At 42.5% G+C, this 20,902-nt stretch overlaps 1 protein-coding gene across 6 annotated transcripts; it reads right to left on the reverse strand.

The window, feature by feature from the left end:
• Positions 1–1,118: 1,118 nt before the first annotated feature.
• On the reverse strand, positions 1,119–19,397 carry NDUFC1 (NADH:ubiquinone oxidoreductase subunit C1). 6 transcript variants are annotated; one of them, XM_033939395.1, is made up of 5 exons: positions 19,237–19,397; positions 17,742–17,845; positions 7,626–7,700; positions 5,080–5,127; positions 1,715–1,840 (listed from the first exon to the last, which is right to left on the reverse strand). In XM_033939395.1, exons 1-4 carry the CDS (start codon positions 19,271–19,273, stop codon positions 5,089–5,091), a joined length of 255 nt encoding a protein of 84 aa, XP_033795286.1. In that variant the 5' UTR covers positions 19,274–19,397; the 3' UTR covers positions 1,715–1,840; positions 5,080–5,088. The 6 variants fall into 6 exon arrangements, with proteins under 6 accessions (XP_033795277.1, XP_033795286.1, XP_033795295.1 ...); XM_033939404.1 differs by having other exon boundaries at positions 5,080–5,124; positions 19,237–19,394; XM_033939364.1 differs by lacking the exon at positions 19,237–19,397 and adding an exon at positions 18,879–19,167.
• Positions 19,398–20,902: the final 1,505 nt, after the last annotated feature.

The following is a 20,902-nucleotide window of genomic DNA, read 5'->3' on the forward strand; positions in this document are numbered from 1 at the left end:
CATTGAAAACAGAACATATGGTCACCCTAGTCATAACTACCTGTCAGGATTCCAAAACAGGTAAATAAATTTCATGCTGCTTATCGTAGGCATAAGCAATGGATTTGCCCAATTTCACTTTAAAGCAATGTTTAGGAACTTGTTTAAATCCTGCTAAGCTTGCCACATTATCTGATAGTGAATTTCAGAGTTTACCATATATACTCAAATATAAACTGAGATTTTGGGGTCCAAAAATGGCCCCAAATGGGGGTATCTGTTTAAATTCAAATCTACCCACCCAGTAGCACCCCTTCAACACTCGGAATTGGCAGTTCCTCTGCCGTCACTCCCCCCGACCCAGCAATTTCCCCACCATCAGCACCCACCTCCCTCTTCTTCTCCTCTCCGATCCAGCAGTAGGACCCCCTGGGCCTACTGTGCTTCCCTGGTGGTTTAGTGGGACATTAGGGCAGGAGCGATTATCACATCTGCCCTTGCTCTCTTGGCACTGAAAATGGCTGCCAATGCTTTTGGTGGCAGGCTCACAAGGTTCAATATACGCTGAAGCAAATAGCTACACGAATCCACTTGGAACTAGAAGTTACAGAGGCTCTCTTTCCAAGGTGCCTAGGGCTTATTAGCAGAAAAAGAAGATCTGAGATGCGAAAATCATTCATTACCTGTAGGTAACGGAGAAAAAAAATCTTCTAACATCCAGCAATGGCAAAACTTGATTACTGCAACTCCCTCTATACAGGCTACAACTAATCCACAACACAGCAATTACTTATTTTCAAGCTAAAAAAATATGACCCTATCTCCACCTATCTCAAACAGTTAAATTGGCTACTTGTCACTACTCGAATAAACTTTGAGATCTCCTGTATAATCTTCCATATTGTACATGGAAACTCCGCCATGCCACTCAAACTTATTTACTTCTTCATGGTCCACCTCAACCAGAAATCTTTAAGCTTCTGATGAACTACTCTTCAACAAAAGGCCTCAGGTACAAACATATTTTCAACGCTATGTTTATGTATATTGGCACAATGATATGGAACATATGATTTCTATGTATATGTCCCCTACTTTTAATATTATCATACACATTGAAATACAGTACTTGACATTGCGTGTACAACAAGTTTTTTAATAAACTTGAAATGATATAAATCATATGAACATAAGTTTAAAATCTAAGGAAGTGGAGGTTAAACCAATGAGGATTATCCCAAAGTGGTTTGCAAACTGAAGTTAAATAGCTGGCAGCAACCTGGGATCTGAGGTTTTTCCTTTCATAGATTGGAGCTCTGAAAGTGGAGAGACTCCATTTGAAGATAGACTATTCTATCACGTTGATATTTTGAACCACATTTGAAAATTATAAAGATTTATCAAGTGTAGAGAGTAATTTTTTTGTTTTGGAATCAGTATTCTCTCACAAAGCCTGTATATAGTAATTACTTGGCAAGTCACTACTCTCCCTGGATCACTAGCATGGAATGTTGCTACTACTTTTTCTTTGTCAAGTACTCGTGAACTGGATTGGCCACTATGAAAACAGAATTAGATGGACCACTGGTCTGACCCAGTATGGCTATTCTTATGTACTCCTTAGCATGGGCCGCTGCAGACACTTAAAGCTCCTGGCTGACAATATATTTACTGAAAAATCACAGCTCTTATGCTAAACCATCAAAACTAGTGAAGTGATAAAGGAAACAGTGGCTTTTGAAACAATAACAAGACAATCTTTATTCCACATCTGTACCATAAAACATTTTTCATTCATTAAAGAGTGCAGCATTTCACTGGTGATTTAATCACATTTATATTCAGTTGTCTGTAGATACATCTGTGAAGGAAAAACAAAACAAATTCCTTAATACAGGATTTGACATATGACAAAATACAGCTGTAAATTATCTTCTCTTAATAGCCACTGCTAATGTATGGGGATAACACAGGATGGGTTGTCTTTGAAGACTGGCATAAGTAGGATGCATTACAGAAATGTCATAAGCTTGGGTCAGTGAGGAACATAATCTAGAGACCTAGAGCTCATCTGCAGTGGCACATTCAGTTCTGAAAAATGCATAAAGGTAGAGGTGATCAAAAAGGTAGTCAACAAAATTAGGGCTGCACATTTAACATGTTAACGACATGCTTAACGCATTAAGGGGAAAATTCTATAAACAGTGTCCTGATTGTAGGCGGTGGTAGCTGTCCTACCACTGTCTAACCAGCCAATCGGGATGCATGTAAAAACACAAAACAAAAAAAATCCTTCGCAGTCTTGGGAGGTGCATAGGACCACCTAAGCTCGCTCAAGGCTAGGCATGGGTGTGGTTTTGCCCAGAAGTGGCTTTAGGGGAGCTTAGGTGGCCCTAGGCATCTCCTTAGGGCTGTGAAAGGTGCCTGAAATGTAGGCTTACATTTCAAATAGATGCAACCGCTGAATTGATCGTGGTAAGGGAATCTCCCTGCTGCAGCAGGGAACCCGTATCCCCCCCCCCCAAAAAAAAAAAAAAAAATACTACTGGCAGGAGGAATGCCTAGTCCTTCCTGCCGAACACCCAAATATCTGCCCCCTAACCCCTGAATTTCCACAGCAGAAGGAGTGCCCAGTCCCTCCTGCTGGAACCCCCTCCAGACCCCACAGTACCCTTTAAAGTTGGCCAGCCGGAGGGATGCTTTCTTCTTCTGGCTGGCAAGCTCGGCTGCACTGAATGGCGGGCCTGCCCCTTCATGGGGCAGGGCCTAAGACCCTTCTCCCAGTGCATTCTGGGATGCACTGGGAGAGAGACCTAAGATTCTGGTTGGCACAGGTGCTTAAGGTCCCTCCTATGGAGTATCTGCATCATCCCCACACTTCCAGAGGTACTGACATGATTGTCTACTCTCAATTCATTAATGTTGCTAAAGGCTATCTGGGCCATCTTGATGCCCCTTCGATAGGAGCGACCAGGCAGGAGAATTCTATCTTTTAACCATCCTGCAGGATATCTAGGATTTACTGGTCCATAGCAATAGTGGCTCATGCCCTTGACACTCCCAAAGATGACCTCCAGCTGACATGGAGGAGTGAATCAACCTGGGATCACTAGGATGAACGGGGAAGGACAGCAGACTTTACCACTTGTGGGTGGACTTCCAGCACCACAAAAGTACTGCTGCCTTGAATGGAAGCAAGATCTCTAGCCTATTGTTGACGACCTGGCCTTCAACGCCAACTATCCCAAAACCTTGGACATATCAGCCCTGAAGAATGCCTGAAAGACCTGAGCTTCTCTTCAGGTAACTTTTAGGGCTTAGTTTTCCCCAGCTCCTTAACTAAATTAATGAGGCTCTTACCAAAGAGTCACTTGCTTCTGAATGACAACTTTACCAGCCGAGCCTTAGACACCATATCAACCACCCAATTTCTCAACTAGAGCTGTTGACAGGCAGCCACTACCAAAGACATGCTTTTAGCCATAACCCATAGAATGTCATACATGGCATCCACCAGAAAGGTGAAGGAAGAAAAAGAAGTGGCGGATAGACTAAACATGTTGTTTTCGTCAGTATTTACAAAAGAGGATACATCCAACTTGCCGGAACCTGAAAAAATATTCACAGAACATCAAGCAGAAAAATTATCATCAATGGAGGTAAGCCTCGAGGACGTACATAAGCAGATAGATAGATTAAAAAGTGACAAATCTCCGGGCCCGGACAGAATCCACCCTAGGGTTTTGAAAGAGGAAATGGCAGAACTACTACAGCGGGTTTGTAACCTATCTCTGAAAACAGGTGTGATCCCAGAGGATTGGAGGATAGCTAATGTTACGCCCATCTTTAAAAAAGGATCGAGAGGTGACCCAGGAAACTACCTCTTTTTTTTTTTTAAGTTGTTGTGAAGGCAGAAAATAGAAAGTGGTAGACCAAGAGAGGAAAAAAAAGAATGGGGTCAGGAGTCATGTTTCTGGAACCTTCAAATATGATTCAGACACCACCAACAACCCACTTAGGCTTAACTGTTAGCCAGTTAGCCAACTGGTTCAGGAGCAGAACACTCGGAACCAGAGATAAAAAGAACTGAACTGAGCTCTGCTATATCCAACTAGTTATTCAGCTCAGCTCCTCAGTATTTTTTATCTCCACTTACGGGTTGATAGAGATGACTATCCCACAAGTTCTGGAATAGTGGGAAGCTGCATAATGGAAAGGTGAGCTACATTTGGATATACTGTAGTTAGCAATTTCCTTGTTCCAAGGGGAGGAGTTATAAGCTTATAATCTAAGTTTGTACCTGAGGCAATGGAAGATTAAGTAACATGTCCATGGTCACAAGTAGGATCTTAACCCTGATTTCCACCCTGTTATACTGCTCCTCCACCCCACTGGCATCAAAACTTCTGACTTAAAATCTCTACAGGCCAATAGTTTAAACTGACTTAACTGACTGCAGTCACAGAAAAGCAAAATCTAAGAGCCTTCTTGTCTCTTGGACAATCCTGATGGGAGAGCAGGGGAGCCATTTAGACGATATAAATTTCACTAACTCAAACTATCACGGCCAGGAGTGGAAAAAACAAGTTAGAAAACTTGGGAACTAGTCAGATTTCAGTGGTCAATGAAAATTATGGCATGAGAATTTATGTTGCTATTTTTCATTATTTAAGGTGTTTGTTGCTTTTTTGCTCTGTAGTCTATTGTTTCTTGATGATTTTTTTCTCAGTCTCCTAGCATGGAAGAGGAACTCTCAAAGCTGGGCACTAAAACCCACAACATAGAAGCCCATGATGCAACAACACTGCCAAAAAATAGTTCAGAGGTGATTGAAAAAAAATCAGAATGCAAAAGATATGTGCGCTAGTTAAGCCAAAAGTAGGGGGAGAAACATGCCCGATACGTACACACAAAGGTTTTGCAGGAAGCATGGCCCTTGTGTGCATAACCAGACAAAACTGAAGTGCAAGCACACAATGGCCTTGTTTTTCTGTTGACATTGAACATTTTTGAAAGGCTCATATTTAAGCACAAAACAAGTGCAAATGTGTGCTACCATTTTTGATTTTGCACAGGCTTGTACACATGCTTGTTACTCACTTTCAGCACTTAAAAACCTGCATGGGCTTCCTTCTGGGCTTCCTTCTGCTTGCGAAAGAGGACAAAACCCACAGTTTAATGTGACAGGAAATCTCCTGAAAACCTTCAATGCTACCCTGAGCTGGTGGCAAGTTTTCAGAAGTAAAGGCCAGAATTTACTTCTGCACATTACAGCGCTGCTGTCTGAGCATTGAGGAGGAATACTAACTGACCTCATTTGCATCCATTTAAATGCATTTCAATACAATATGCAGCAATGTTTAGTATACATCTTAACGCCCGCACTCCAGCCCTTTGAGCACAATAAAGTGCAAGCAAATCAGGTGTTAACCGCTTTTCTTGCTGGTGTTAGGCTTTGCACATTGGTCCCAAGGTAGGAGATGAGGATAGGAGCCAGGGAGCAGCACGCTACAAGCCTTCTCTTCCCATCTGTCCTCCTTTTAAGTTTGCTGTTCCCTGGCCGCCATCCACCCAACCTCATCTCCCACCCACTGTGGGATGCAAAGACAAGCCCTTCTTTCTATGGCTTACCAGAATGGGTTGTGTTGGGTCAGGGTAGTGGTTTCTCTCCACAGCACACTCCAGGAACCCAAATATTGTTGCCCATGAGATAAGTTTTCCACCCCGATTATGGTTAGGTAAACTGATACTGCACGCCCATCAGAATAGTCTAACGTTATTTAGATGTTTTATTTCTCATCTTACTGCAAACACACCCCTGGGCAAGGTACAATTTGGACTAAACATTACAAAAAGATTGTAACCATATACAAAAAGCCATAAACTAAAAGCAACATTTACAATATTTTAACAATTATTGAAGTCAAACCATATTGTAACAAATCAAAAAATAAACATGGGCAGCTGTGGCAGTGTGTTTGGTTTATGCCACATTGATACATTAAGGATTTCATGTGCAAACAGAATAAAGACAGAGGACATAATGACAAGCCCACATGCTTGTGTGTGTTTGTGTTCTCCTATTCTTCTAAAACCACTCTGGAGACATCTGTTTTCTAAACTCATAACATTCCTGAAAGGTCATTTCCAGAAGCTGTTCAATGTGCATGCACATGACCTGTAATTGACAGGGATACAAGCTGCTCAAAAAGTAGTAAGGGAAACCCCCCCCCCAAAAAAAAAAAAGGTGGGAGACTACAAAGTCACCATCATCAGCCTACAACAAAAACTGTGTGCAGACTACCCTGAATGTCCCTCCTTATCTACAGAAAGCCAGCTGACCGCCATCAGTTGCAGAATGATGGGGAAAAAATCTTACTCTCCATGAAGTATTTCTTCAAACTCAAGTGAATGCAAACACTTAAATTTCTGTGCCAATACTAACTATAATCTAATGATAACAACTGTAATAAACCATTGTTTAATCTGGTCTCCAGCATTTTTGCTTTAACTACAATTCTTGCTTAATCTCTTAATAGAAATCAGTAAAAGTGGAGAACAGGGAATGCCTGTGAGTGCTGAGTTCCAGAAATAGACAAGGCATTCAAGGAGCAATTTCTGATCACAAGATGAACTTTAGTCCGTTCTTGTTACTCACAAAAGTATGGTTCCTGGGAAAGTCCACAAACCACAAAATTGCGAATAACAAAATGCTGTGTCTATGGGAAAATACAGGTTAGGTTCCAGCAGTACACCTTGCACCTCAAAATCTCGTAAAGTGAACTGCAGATCCTACGTCCCCCACCCTCCCACAGGCCTGCGGTAAGCCCTGGTGGTCCAGCGGTAAGTAAGGACAGGAGTGATCCCTCCCACCTCCTGTCCCAGCTGACTCTGAAACCTCCTGTTTCCTGGACCTATAAAGCCTACCTTTAAAAACCCTGGTGGGTCCAGCGACGAACTGAGGCAGGAGCGATTTCCTGATCCATACAGACACTATCTAAAATAGCTGCCATGAGTTCCAACAACAATCTCACTAGACCATGGGAACTTGTGGCAGCCATTTTAGACAGTGTCTTTACATGGGGCAGGAGCATAGGAAGATCTCTCCTGCCCTGTTCACCGCTGGACCACCAGGGCTTTTAAAGTTAGGCTTTACAGGTTCAGGAGGGAGGCAGGAAGTTTCAGTTAGGTGGGACAGGAGGTGGGAGATATCGCTCACTGCTGGTACACCCAGGCTTATGGCAAGCCTGGGGGTAGGTCTACAAGGTATCGAGGGAGGAAGGGTTTTGTGAGTGCCAATCCGCAAATACACAAACACAGCGGTGCAAATAGGGAATATTGTTTGCAATTGATGCAACCGTGGATAAGCAAATTCGTGCAGGGTGAATATGCAGATAACGAGAACGGACTGTAGGGACAACCAGGGAAGATGTGCTGAAATAAACTTCCTTGTTATTCTTCCTTACGCCCACTGCTAAGTACTCCAATATAGCAGTTGACACTTGGAGGATGGAAGCCATTCACTGTTCAACAGTGGCCATTTTGATGACAAAGCTGAGTCTCACTGCTTTCAAAAGCCATAGATATTACAAACATAGCATAAAGTAGTGATGTGGATTTCTTTGTGCTATTAAAAGGGGACTTACTTCATGTGCTTTTGCTATACTGGATTCCTGTCTCCGTTCGTATTCAGCCAGGTCATACTGATGCTGCTGGAAGAGCTAAAGTAGAAGGCAACACATTTAAAGCAAAGCTCACTGCAAAAACACATCACTGAATTGTAATTCTGCTAGTTTTAACTTGTTTTAAAATTCAGATGAAGCACCTTGCTCAGCATAATAGAAACACAGAAGGGGTCAGCAGTAGTGCTGCCCGATTCGAATCGATTCACTTCGGGTGAATCGATTCAAATTATCTGTTTTTTAAGAAAATCAGACTTACCAATTCATCGGGCCCCTTGGTAGAGACCCGTTCGGGCTTTCCCTCTGCCCCTGGAGTCCTTGCTTCTGATGTAACTTCCAGTTTTGCAAAACCGAACTTACATTGAAGCAAGGACTCTGGTGGCAGAGGGAATTACCAAACAGGTCTCTGCATGCAGATTGGCGGCAGCAAGGCTCTCTCCTTCCTGGGCGTTAGTATTTCTCCTCTCCTCTCTGGCCAGGCAAAAGCGGCGATAGCAAATGCAATTCACTACCCTGCCGCTACTCCGGGCGTCTTCTCTCCATTCGGCCGTCCAAGTGGAAACAGGAAGTTTTCACCGAGGGCGGGCTGCAGTGGAGAGAAAGACGCAAGGAGTGGTGGCAGGAGTAGATCACTAAATAACTACCGCCACCGGAAACACGTTGTAACATCAAAATAAAGGTAGATGGAGGGAGAGGGGAGATGGACTTGGGGGAGTTGGTGGACTGGAGGAGAGATAGGGAGAAGATGGATGGGGGAAATGAACTTGGTGGAAGGGGAAATGGAGGGGGGAGATCATGGAGAGGGGAGGTGGGAAGGGATAGAAGAAATAATGGATCTAAAAAACAGGAGAGGGAGAGAGATGGTGGACAATGGGATTTAGGGAGGGAAGGAATAGAAAATGAGAGAAGTTGGACACAAGGGATGGTGTGTGGTGGGAGAATAGAAATACTAGATAGGAGGGTAGTTGGAAACAAAAAGGGAGAGCTGGTGGGGAAGGAGGGAGAGATGCTGGATGAAAAGGGTAGTTGAGAAAAGGAGACATGGTGGATCTGGGTGTGCTGGGGTCCATCGCTGCAGCTACAGGAATAGAGGTGGAAAAAGGAAAGATCAGACCTCCAGAGAAGAGAAATGGAAGGGGAGGATAGAAATGGAAGATGATGGTTACCATGGAGAAAGAAGAAAACGACGAATGGGCAAGAGACCCTGGCAAGCAAGTTATCAGAAGACGTTTGTTGCAGAGCCTGTGACCAACATGATTTGAAAAATGACCAAACAACAAAAGGTAAAAAAATAATTTTATTTTCTGTTTTGTGATTACGTGTCAGATTTGAAATTTGTATCCTGCCAGAGCTGGTATTAGACCGCAAACGTGAGCTAGAATTTAACAGAGAGAGGCAAAGTCTTTTTTGTTTGTTTATTTTGTTTACACCACAGCACCAGTGTGGGTAGGAGAGAGCAAAGGGGGTGAAGAGGCTATAAAATAAACCCACCAGGATGTTTTGAAAAAACACCCAATTGGGCAGGAAAATCAAATCGAAAAATCGATTCAATAGGCTGAAACAAATCAAAATATTTTCCTGAATCCGGCACTAGTCAGCAGATATGGACTACTTATTCGGTCTGTTTGTACCTGCCTACTGGGCTATCTCAACGTTTGGTCTTCTTCATCTCACTGCCACTAAGATTGTCCTTGATCTACATAAGAACATAAGAAGTTGCCCCCGCTGAGTCAGACCAGAGGTCCATCTTGCTCAGCGGTCCGCTCCCGCGGCGGCCCATCAGGCCTAGTGCCTGAACAGTGGTCCCTGATTAATTTTGTAACTTACCTCTAATCCCATCCCTATAATCTACCTCTAATCTTATCTGTACCCCTCAATCCCTTTGTCTTCTAAGTACCTATCCAAAGCTTCTTTGAACCCCTGTAGCGTGCTCCTGTTTATCACATCCTCTGGTAGCGCGTTCCATGTATCCACCACCCTCTGTGTGAAAAAGAACTTCCTGGCGTTTGTTCTAAACCTCTCCCCTTTCAATTTCTCTGAATGCCCCCTTGTACTTATTGATCCCCTTAATTTGAAAAATCTGTCCCTGTCTATTTTTTCTATGCCCTTCATGATCTTGAAGGTTTCTATCATGTCTCCTCTAAGTCTCTGCTTTTCCAGGGAGAAAAGCCCTAGCTTTTTCAGTCTGTCAGTATATGAGAGGTCCTCCATGCCCTTTATTAGCTTAGTTGCTCTTCTCTGGACCCTCTCAAGTACCTCCATGTCCTTCTTGAGGTACGGCGACCAGAACTGAACACAGTACTCCAGGTGCGGGCGCACCACAGCACGATACAGTGGCAAAATGACTTCCTTTGTCCTGGTCGTGATACCCTTCTTAATGATACCCAACATTCTGTTTGCTTTCCTTGAGGCCGTGGCACACTGTGCCGACGCCTTCAATGTTGTGTCTACCATCACTCCCAGGTCTCTTTCAAGGTCGCTCACCCCTAGCGCTGATCCCCCCATTTTGTAAGTGAACATCGCGTTTTTTTCCCCTATATGCATCTGTCCCAAGGATGTTTGTATTCTGCCACCACATGGCTCCTATATCATCTGATGTATTTTCCAGAGGTCCAGTTTCTTGTAAAAAAATGTACTTTTCCTCCCTTAAGCAACACCTCTTTTCTCCTGAATATATTATTCAAGATATTTGAATATCTGCCTCACTTCCTTTCCCCCTCTTCTACAGAGTACATCTTTAGTTCTATCAGTCATATGATTAATAAAAATATCAGCATTTGTTAACAAAAATAAAAAAACTTTTGTTAACAAATGTTGATATTGTTTTGTTAAACCAGATTTGTCTGGCAAGACCTGCCTCTAATGAATCCATGTTGCCTCAGGTCCTGTAATCCACTGGATTCCAGAAATGTCATTGTTTTCTGTCCTGTCCCCAAAAGTTTGAATGTGACATTCATATAAACTGGTAGCTAGATTGTGTATGTATGTACAAAGAACAATGACATTTCTGGAATCCAGTGGATTACAGGACCCGAGGCAACATGGATCCATTAGAGGCAGGTCTTGCCAGACAAATCTGATCAATTTCTTGGGCTAGGTGACCAGAGAATTCTAGAGAGAAGTATGCTAGATGTGGTATATTTAGATTTTAGCAGAGCCTTTCACAGTGTTCCACACAAGCATCTAATAAACCGAGTGCCCTTGGTGTGACAAACTGGGTTAGGAACTGGTTGAGTGGAAGGCGACAGAGGTTAGTGATCAAGGAGATCGCTTTGAGGAAAGGGATATTACCAGTGGTGTGCCTCAAGGTTCAGTTCTTTTTAACATTTTTATAAGCGATATTGATGAAGGACTGTTGGGTAAGATTTGCCTCTTTGCAGATGATACCAAAAATCTGCAACAGAGTAGATACCCAGGATGGTGTGAATAACATGAAAAAAGACCTGGCAAAGCTTGAAGAAGGGTCTGAAATTTGGCAGCTAAAATTGAATGCTAAGAAATGCAAGGTCATGCATTTGGGCTGCAAAAACCTGAGGTAACAGTACAGTTTAGGGGGTGAAGAGCTTATGTGCACGACAGAAGAGTGGGACTTGGGTGTGATAGTATGCGAGATCTTAAGGTGTCCAAACAGGTTGAAAAGGCGAGGGCGAAAGTTAGAAGATGCTAGGGTGCATAGGGAAAGGTATGGCCAGTAGGAAAAAGAAGGCATTGATGGCCTGTATAAGATACCAATGAGACCTCATTTAGAATATTGTATACAATTCTGGAGACTACACCTTCAGAAAAATATAAACAGAATGGAGTTGGTCCAAAGCAGGGATCTCAAAGTCCCTCCTTGAGGGCTGCAATCCAGTCAGGTTTTCAGGATTTCCCCAATGAATATGCATTGAAAGCAGTGCATGCATATAGATCTCATGCATATTCATTGGGGAAATCCTGAAAACCCGACTGGATTGCGGCCCTCAAGGAGGAACTTTGAGACCCCTGGTTCAAAGGAAGGCTACTAAAATGGTTGGTGATCTTTGTCATGAGGCGTATGGGGAAAGACTTTAAAAAATAGTTATCCTTTCAGATTTTTTTAAGGGCATACAATAACGATTTGCCACATTTTGAACTGTCTGCAATCTTTTCAAAAGGAATTTTGAAATGTCCAAATATACAAAATTACAAGTAATCCAATTTACTTAGAATTAAAAATTGGACTACCAGTCTGAAATGTTCTTGACTTGCATTTACAAATTCTTCTCATTTTTTTGCGATCCCAAAATAACTTCACAAGATGATTAATCTGATCTTCCGTTGTTAATTTACACCCCCTCTTTTATCAAGCTGTGCTAAAGGTTTTTAGTGCTTCAACGCTCATAGGGATTCTATGAATGTCTGAGCACTTACCGTGCCAGCTCACACTAAAAACCTCTAGTGCAGCTTGATAAAAAGAGCCCTTTAAAGTCTAAGGGCTCTTTTTATCAAGGTGCGTTACGGGGGTTAGCGCGGACATTTCATCACGTGCTAACCCCCGCGGCAGCTTAAAATCCTAACACCTCGTCAATGGAGGCGTTAGGTACTAGCGCGGCAGGCGGTTTAACGCGCGGTATTCCGCGTGTTAAACCGCTACCGCGCCTTTGTAAAAGGACCCCTACGATGATACCCAGTAATTTAAGAAAATACTGCAAATTATATTCTATACCATCTATTATAAAAGCTGATTCTTTGCTTATTTTATCAACAGAAACTTTGTTTTTATTTTGTTCAATTTCAAATGAGTACTACTCATATCCAATTACTAATCAATGTAATACAGCAAGATCATTAAATATCTCTCTCAGCTCAGAAGCCACAGGAAATAAAACAGTGATACTATCTGCATAGATCAGTCCCTCTCAAACTGTGTGCCCTGAAGAGATTCCAGCTGTGCATGAGAGATTCCAGAATTTTACTTTATTTTTAAAAATTCCCTTCTTAAGTATACACTAGAATAGATGACATGTATGTCACATAGTCAGTATCAAAGGACAATGTCTCAACTATCTTATCAATTTTTTATCAATTTTTCTGGGGCTTCAGACATGCCGTTTTGGTCGTCCGCTTTTTCCGGCGACACAAAAAAACCTTAGTGGCTATGGCTGTTGGCTTCTTCATTTGCCCACTCAATAAAAGTTTTTAGCGTTTTTTTATATATTTTTTATCTTGTTTTTCTTATATAAAGTGCATAGTGCTCTCATAAATACTTGCAAATAAATAACTTATCTTAAAAGGTGTTATTTCCTTGATAAGATAAGATAAGATAAAAAATATATTAAAAAAACGTTAAAAACTTTTATTGAGTGGGCAAATGAAGAAGCCAACAGCCATAGCCACTAAGGTATTTTGTGTCGCCGGAAAAAACGGACGACCAAAACGGCATGTCTGAAGCCCCAGAAAAATTGATTAAAAAATTGATAAGATAGTTGAGACATTGTCCTTTGATACTGGGTATAACATATTGGCCAATATCTGAGTGACTGGGGTATTTACTTATGTATGTCACATATGCATGAGTCTGTCAATGTTATGAGCATCTGTGTGCATACGAATACAACTGCACAGACAACCATCATTCTTTGACGTGATTGGTCCTTGAAAACTAACGGCAAGTTTTATTTTTTTTTTTGCAGTAGTTATCCTAACTTGAGCAACAAAGCAATCAAGGCTTTGTTAGCGTTTGGATCTTTTTATTTTTGCAAACTTGGATTTTCAGCTCTGACAGAAATTAAATAAAAAAAGAGAACGACTGATGAAATGCATGTTTGTTTGTCAACTATCAAGCCACATTTTTAGTTAATTTGCACTCAACAAGCACAACCACCACATAGAATATACACTTCTCCCTCCGTATCTGCGGATTCGCTTATTCGTGATTTTACGGCTGCTGACTCCGCCCCCTAATTTTCATCACTGAACCTGGCATTTCACATTGGAAAATCGCTGCTCCCGGTGGTTCATGGAGGAAATCGCTGCTCCCGGTGATGTACAGAGCAAATCACAGGTCAGGTTATTCACAGTTTATCTTTTTCAGGTCTATTTTACTGAAAAACTGTGAATAACATGCAAAAACTTATTTGCAGTTTTTCAGTATTCACAGCTATGTTCTACCCGCATCCCCTGTGAATACGGAGGGAGAAGTGTAACTGCTAATCTACTTTATATATAACTGCTAATCTACTTTAGTTTCACTGCTGTTATAATTACCCATACATAGCTTAAAGAACTTTAAATAACTAACTCTCAAATTTTATATTTTGTTGTTTTTGCAATTTTATAATTTCAATTATCATATTTGACGGTGTATAGGACATTTTTGTCCCCTCAAAAGAGCTGTTACCCGTGGCTAGCCGTGGGTAACCCGCCAAAACGGTGGAGGGGGAAAAGTACTCACTGCAAGCACAAGGCCATCCACCGCCCCGTGGAGCGATGAATTGCCTTGTCCCTTCAGTTAAGGGAGGGAATGCACAAGGCCCCCTCCTTCCTACCTACTGAATATATCTCCCTCTTACATTCATGGCGCGTTGTGGCGTTAGTAAAGTAACTTGCTCGAAGCCGGCTGAGCCTGCCTGCAGTTGCATGTATGTGGGTGGACACTTCTCCTCTGACGCAACTTCTGCTTGTCCTTTTATGAAATAAACAAGTTGGTTTTACATCAGTGATCTTCAGTGGAATGTTCATTATCTGTTCCCACTTCCGTTTGTACTATAAAATAAACCCACCAGGATGTTTGGAAAAAAAACACCCAATTGGGCAGGAAAATCGAATCAAAAAACCAATTCAATAGGCTGAATCGAATCGAATCAAAATTTTTTTTCCTGATTCAGGCAGCACTAGTATTAACTGTACACACATGTCACATTGTTTCTGGGTTTTGAGGATGAAGATTAAAAGGTACCTAACTACATTGTTCCCTAGTTACATTTTTCTAGACATAAATAACTATAAAATTAGTACATTAAATCATTATGGAAATTTATGAAAAAAATGCATAATTTTTTTTTCTTCTTAAAAATGTGTATAAAAAAGGGGGTGCGTCTTATATATCACTGCTTCCTATACACCAGCAAATACGGTATGTGTCGCAAAAAATATTTACACTTCTCCCTCCGTATTCGGTTTCTGCACTCGCAGTTTCGCTTATTCGCATGCAGACTCCGCCCCCCCCCAAAATCAACCAACTCTGAACCCAAACTACGTTTGAAACTGAGATGCAGGTGATCAACCTTCAAGTAAAAGAATCATCCTGTATAATACATTTTGCCTTGCTAATCCTAATTCAAATAAAAATGAAAACAAAGGAGGAGTGCTTCTGCCTTGGGCCACTGCTGTTCGTTTCCTCACCCACTGAATATTCACATGCATCATAGAGCGCAATTAAAGTAAAAACAGTGCCTTTTGGAGGGCTCACCTGACAAAACATCTGTGTGATGGCGAATCTATGAAGCTCTGAGGAGAGCAGCCCCACACAACCCACCGGGCGACATAACAACTCAGAAGACAGTGCAGGAAATGCAAGTGCCGAGCGCTTTGAAAACTGATGCGTCCTTCACGCAGGCCCCCGCCCCTTCTCATTGCAACACGGAGAAGAAGCAGAGTCTGCACGAAGCCCAGCCATCCCAACCAGCGAGATCGAGAGAGCTGCTCACGTGCGCAGCATCCAGCACACTCCCTGGTACCTTCAGCTGCAGTCTCTAGTTATTCGTGGTTTCAATAGCAAAAATGCTGGCTTTTACAAAAAAACAAAAAAAAACCAAAAACCGTGAATAACAAACAGTTATTCGCAGTTTTTCCATATTTGCGGCTTTGTTCCACCTGCATCCACTGCAAATATGGAGGGAGAAGTGTACTCCATTTAGTGTGCGGACTGAGACACTGGCATAGATGAATGTTCAATAACCTACTATTTTCTAATTTCTTTCTCAAAGATGATAACAGGATATTAAACAAGACAGGTGACAATGGGGTCCCATGTGGCACCCCCACATACCAAAGACTAATTGTTGGAGAAAATTCATGCTCATTTTCCTATGTTCATATTTTGTCTACATTTTAGCAAATAGGTTATCTAAACGATGCTACTGTACTATGAGCAAATTGTTTTTTATTTTCTTGCAAAGGATATAGGCCAATAAACCAGAGGAGAGTCTACACCGCTCATAATTTAAATTTTTCCGCAATATTGATGGTTCCCTGAAGCAGATATGAAACGTGTCACGTCGGAACCTGGTACCTACAAGCTACAAGATAAGTTTGCTGTTTGTATCCTAAGTTTAAACGTACAAAGAAGAATAGTTTAGCCTTAGTGGCACCTGAAGTCAACAGTTTAAACAACTATACTACCTACAAATGGTGCTTTAAAATGCGATGATTGGGTAGTGAGACAGTAGTGTTGGGGTTCGCCCCTGTTATTGTCTCCATGACTCTGAGCACAAAAGCTACCAAAAGTTGTAAGCAAGATTGACATTGTACATTGTGAGAATTGTTATGAGTGATTATTTTATTATACTTAAGGACATTCTTTTTAATCACTCAATTTGAGAAGTTTTGAGTTTATTGTCTCCACTTGTGTGTACTGTACTATGAGCAACACAGATAACAGAATGAGATGTAAGATATCAAATTAATCTAAACATTCTTCCAACTGTTTGGTAACCAAATCTTCCATAACTTTAGTGAAAAGGGATATTGAGGTACTGATCCATATCACTTAATTGTTAATTTTTCTATAGTAGACTATTTCACCGTACTCTTTAGGGAATAAATCTGAAAAAAATAAGCTTCCATCTAATAGAAGAGGGCAGCTTTAAACTGAGCTGGTAGAATTCCTAAGAAGAAAAATATTATTTGGATACATGAGACTTAAGAGTACTTTAAGCCCCAGGGGACATAGTATCCTTCTAAATCTCTTATGATATAAAGTTGTTTATTGTTTGTAAAATTGCATACCAGGAATGAACACTGTAGGTCAGAAGGTGTGGTGTGGTGGGGTTTCAGGGGTCACAAGAGCCAAGCCTCTTGAATCCCTCGGTTGCTCTTATATGAGGTTATGTGGAGAGAGGGTTTATAGTTTATTTATTCGTATCCCGCTTTACACCTAAGCAGGTCACAACAAATACATACATAATTATAATCATGACAGTACATATACAACAAAACAATCCAGTTTTGCTGGAATCTGGGTTAATCTCCACATTATGGACAAATTTTTTAGTGATCATTCCAATTCATGTGTTCGGTGAATGACTCAATCATTATTTATAAGATAGTACAGCCAACATATATTGTATTGACAAAGCATTAAGACTCCTGAGGCAGGTTTTGGGCCGAAACACGTACATGTCGAGTCTTCAAAGAATAAAGATATTGAGTACCACTTGGTCTGTTTTCTTTTGAGTTATCAACCTTGATAAGGTAGAATCTCCTGTTGCTTTGTATTACCTCAATGCTCAACACCATGGCCCAATAGTATATAATATCAATGCTTCCTGGATTTCGCCTGTCCTCAGAGTGAATTTAATTAATGGCTGTTTCTAGTAGGTGGTACCAATACTCAATGTCAAGGATGACTGATGCATCCCCAGAATTTTAGCTCCGCTCCTAGACCAAAGGACCAAACTTAGCACTAGAGATCCCTTCTTACTGTTCTTCAGAGACACAAAACCCTCTTTTTGTCATCTGAGAGCACAGATGAGATTGAGAGGGTCCGTGATTGGGCTGAAGGCTCTGCAAAAATCAAATGTGGGTATTCACTGCCAGATTTGGTTTTGCTGCATCATCCACATTTCTTAAAGCTTTTTTCAAGGCATACTGCTGAAAAATACAGTTGTAGCTCCTAAATCATATTACTTGACCTTAAAAAAATGCCTAGCCAGAATGTCCCAGAAGTGACTAATTTAATCTAAAAATCCAAATCTTTAGACCCAATATCAGTAAAAAAAAAAAAAAGTGAGCCAACACCACACCTGAAAGAGTCTATAAAAATATAATCTTTCACTCCAACAGTAAATTTAGATTTTCACATAACAATCCAAGCAGCAACAAACCATGCTTACTTACCATTACCCACAGAAATATGGAGGTGCCAAATGCCAAGCTAATCCGCAGCCAGTTTGGCTTGCTGTAGTCAGGCTTCTTTGCAAGGTACATAGAACGCGTTTGCGCTGAAATGGTAAAGTGTGATGCATAAATTACAATCCAATGCAGCACAATAATCGTCGTTATTTTGTTATTCATGCAAGATTAATGTTTATTCTTCTCAGAAGTGAAGGCTTTTAACGGCTGTCTTAAGAAACAAACAAAAATGAAGGCAGAAAAAGACCATATGGCCTATCTACTGTCCCCTCCTCTCCCTTAGAGATCAAATGCACTTATGCCAAGCTTTCATAAAATGACTAATCCAAAATGCACCAGCACAGCATTCTAACCAGGGCAGGATTAAAGGGTAGGTCAAGTAAGCACGTGCCCAGGGCCCAAAGAGTTCAGGGGGCCCCCAGAATGCTGCCTGCCCTGATGCCGTCAGTGTACCCGTCTCTGTGTCCGGCTTCAGGCGTCCAAGTGTTGCCTCCTCCCGCCTTCTTCATTATTCAGCACGGCTGACCTCGCTGCGGAAGCCATTCCTGTGATGCTGGGATTTTGCATTAGAGCAGTGGTCTCAAACTCGCGGCCTGGGGGCCACATGCGGCCCACCAGGTCCTATTTTGAGGCCTCGGTATGTTTATCATAATCACAAAAGTCAAATAAACAGTTTCTTGATCATATATCTCTTTACCTATAAATGACAATATTATTATTAAGACTTGGAAAGATTTATAAACTATGAAGAGTTTTACCTCATGCAAAATTATTATTTATTTAATAAGGCATTAACTATTTTTTCTGCGGCCCTCCAAGTACCTATAAATCCAAAATGTGGCCCTGCAAAGGGTTTGAGTTTGCATTAGAGGGAAGGCTTCTGGGTTAGCGTGAAGGAACCGTGGCCTTTTGAAGACTGCAAATTCGGCTGCACTGAATAATGAAGAAGAAGGTGCTACTTGGACTTCTGGGGCCGGAGGGGGGCCTTAGGAGGGCAGAGGCAGGGAGGGGGCAGATCCAGGGGTGCCCCGATTCTAACCACTAACAGAAAGGCAGAGCCAGAAAAGTGCAATCCAGACAGCTTTTGTTAACAATGAATTTCGCTCAAATAAGCAAACGCACTTTTCCTCTGGTTTGTATAATTATATGGGCGAAAGCGAGTCGAAGCAATCAAAATCACAATGCCAATTGTGTTGGGCATCCAGCCACAAGGTTTTGGTACTATGAACTCTTTGATGTCATCGTTTTCAATTATTGTTTCTCTGACTGTTATGTTTTCTATGCTCTCTTCACTCCTGGTTGTATGTTCCCTTTGCAATTGCTAATAAAGACATTTAAAAAAAAAAAAAAAAATCACAATGTCAAAGAAAGTGGGAAGAGAAGCTCCGAATGAAGGTCACTCGCCGAGCGCAGGTTCCCTCACCACAACAGCGCCGCGAGGACATACCCCCACCCCCAACGGCCTCTTTCCTCCCCTCACCTTTACGCAGGGCAAGCTGAGCCCGCAACAGCCACATCTTGAGCCCGCGACTTCCTCGACCGGAACCGGAAGTGGACAAACAATAGGCCCTGATTAACCATCGAGTCCTGGAGGCAAGAGTGGTCGCAGTCTGTGGAGCACCCCTCGTTTCTGCTCAGGGGATGACTACGCCGTCTGCCGTCCTCCCGGGGCTGCTAAGCTTTGAGGAAGCCGTTCCCGACTTTTTTTTATTTTTTTTCTGTTACGTTGCACTTGCTTGGTTGCTAACATGTTCAACGTTCAATACGGTGTAATAATTTTTTAAAAAAAACCAAAGCACAATATGTGCTAAAAGACAGGGTTACCATATTTGTGAAGACAAAAAAGAGGACACATGGCCCCGCCTCAGCTTCATCCCCAGCCTAGGTGGTTGCCTGCTGTGTGCAGTAAGCGCCGTAGCAAGCTATACACTTCTCCCTCCGTATTCACTGTGATAGGGGAATGAAAAGAACCGCGAAGCACAGTTACTTACCGTAACAGGTGTTATCCAGGGACAGCAGGCAGATATTCTTTACGCATGGGTGACGTCACCGACGGAGCCCTCGGTACGGACCTTTTTAACTAGAAGTTTCTAGTTGGCCGCACCGCGCGTGCGCAAGTGCCTTCCCGCCCGACGGAGGAGTGCGTGGTCCCCAGTTAGGATAAGCCAGCTAAGAAGCCAACCCGGGGAGGTGGGTGGGACGTAAGAATATCTGCCTGCTGTCCCTGGATAACACCTGTTACGGTAAGTAACTGTGCTTTATCCCAGGACAAGCAGGCAGCATATTCTTTACGCATGGGTGACCTCCAAGCTAACAAAGAGGGAGGAGGGATGGTTGGCCATTAGGAAAATAAATTCTGAAGTACAGATTGGCCGAAGTGCCCATCCCGTCTGGAGAAAGCATCCAGACAGTAGTGAGTAGTGAATGTGTGAACTGAGGACCAGGTGGCCGCCTTGCAGATTTCCTCAATGGGTGTGGAACGGAGGAAAGCAACAGAAGCGGCCATAGCTCTCACCCTGTGGGCAGTGACAGCACCGTCCAGTGACAGACCGGCCCGAGCATAACAGAACGCGATGCAAGCTGCAAGCCAGTTGGATAGCGTCCGTTTAGAGACCGGTCGACCCAGACGATTAGGGTCGAAGGTCAGGAAGAGCTGAGGGGACAAGCGGTGAGCCCTTGTACGATCAAGATAGTAAGCCAGGGCACGCTTGCAATCAAGAGTGTGTAATGCCTGTTCCCCAGGATGTGAATGAGGTTTCGGGAAAAAAACAGGCAACACAATAGACTGGTTGAGGTGAAAAGCCGAGACTACCTTGGGAAGGAACTTAGGATGGGTACGCAGAACCACCTTGTCATGGTGAAAAACAGTGAACGGTGGGTCGGCGACCAGTGCATGCAGCTCACTAACCCTCCTGGCAGAGGTGATGGCAATGAGGAAAAGCACCTTCCATGTCAGAAGTTTGAGCGAAGTTGAGGCAAGAGGCTCAAAAGGAGGTTTCATGAGGGCTGATAAAACCACATTTAGGTCCCAGACGACCGGAGGAGGCTTCAGAGGTGGTTTGACATTGAAGAGGCCCCTCATAAATCGGGAAACCAGAGGGTGAGCCGTGAGAGGTTTCCCTAGGATAGGCTCATGAAATGCCGTG

Source organism: Geotrypetes seraphini, chromosome 1 (assembly GCF_902459505.1).
Source record: "Geotrypetes seraphini chromosome 1, aGeoSer1.1, whole genome shotgun sequence".
Lineage (NCBI taxonomy): Eukaryota > Metazoa > Chordata > Amphibia > Gymnophiona > Dermophiidae > Geotrypetes > Geotrypetes seraphini.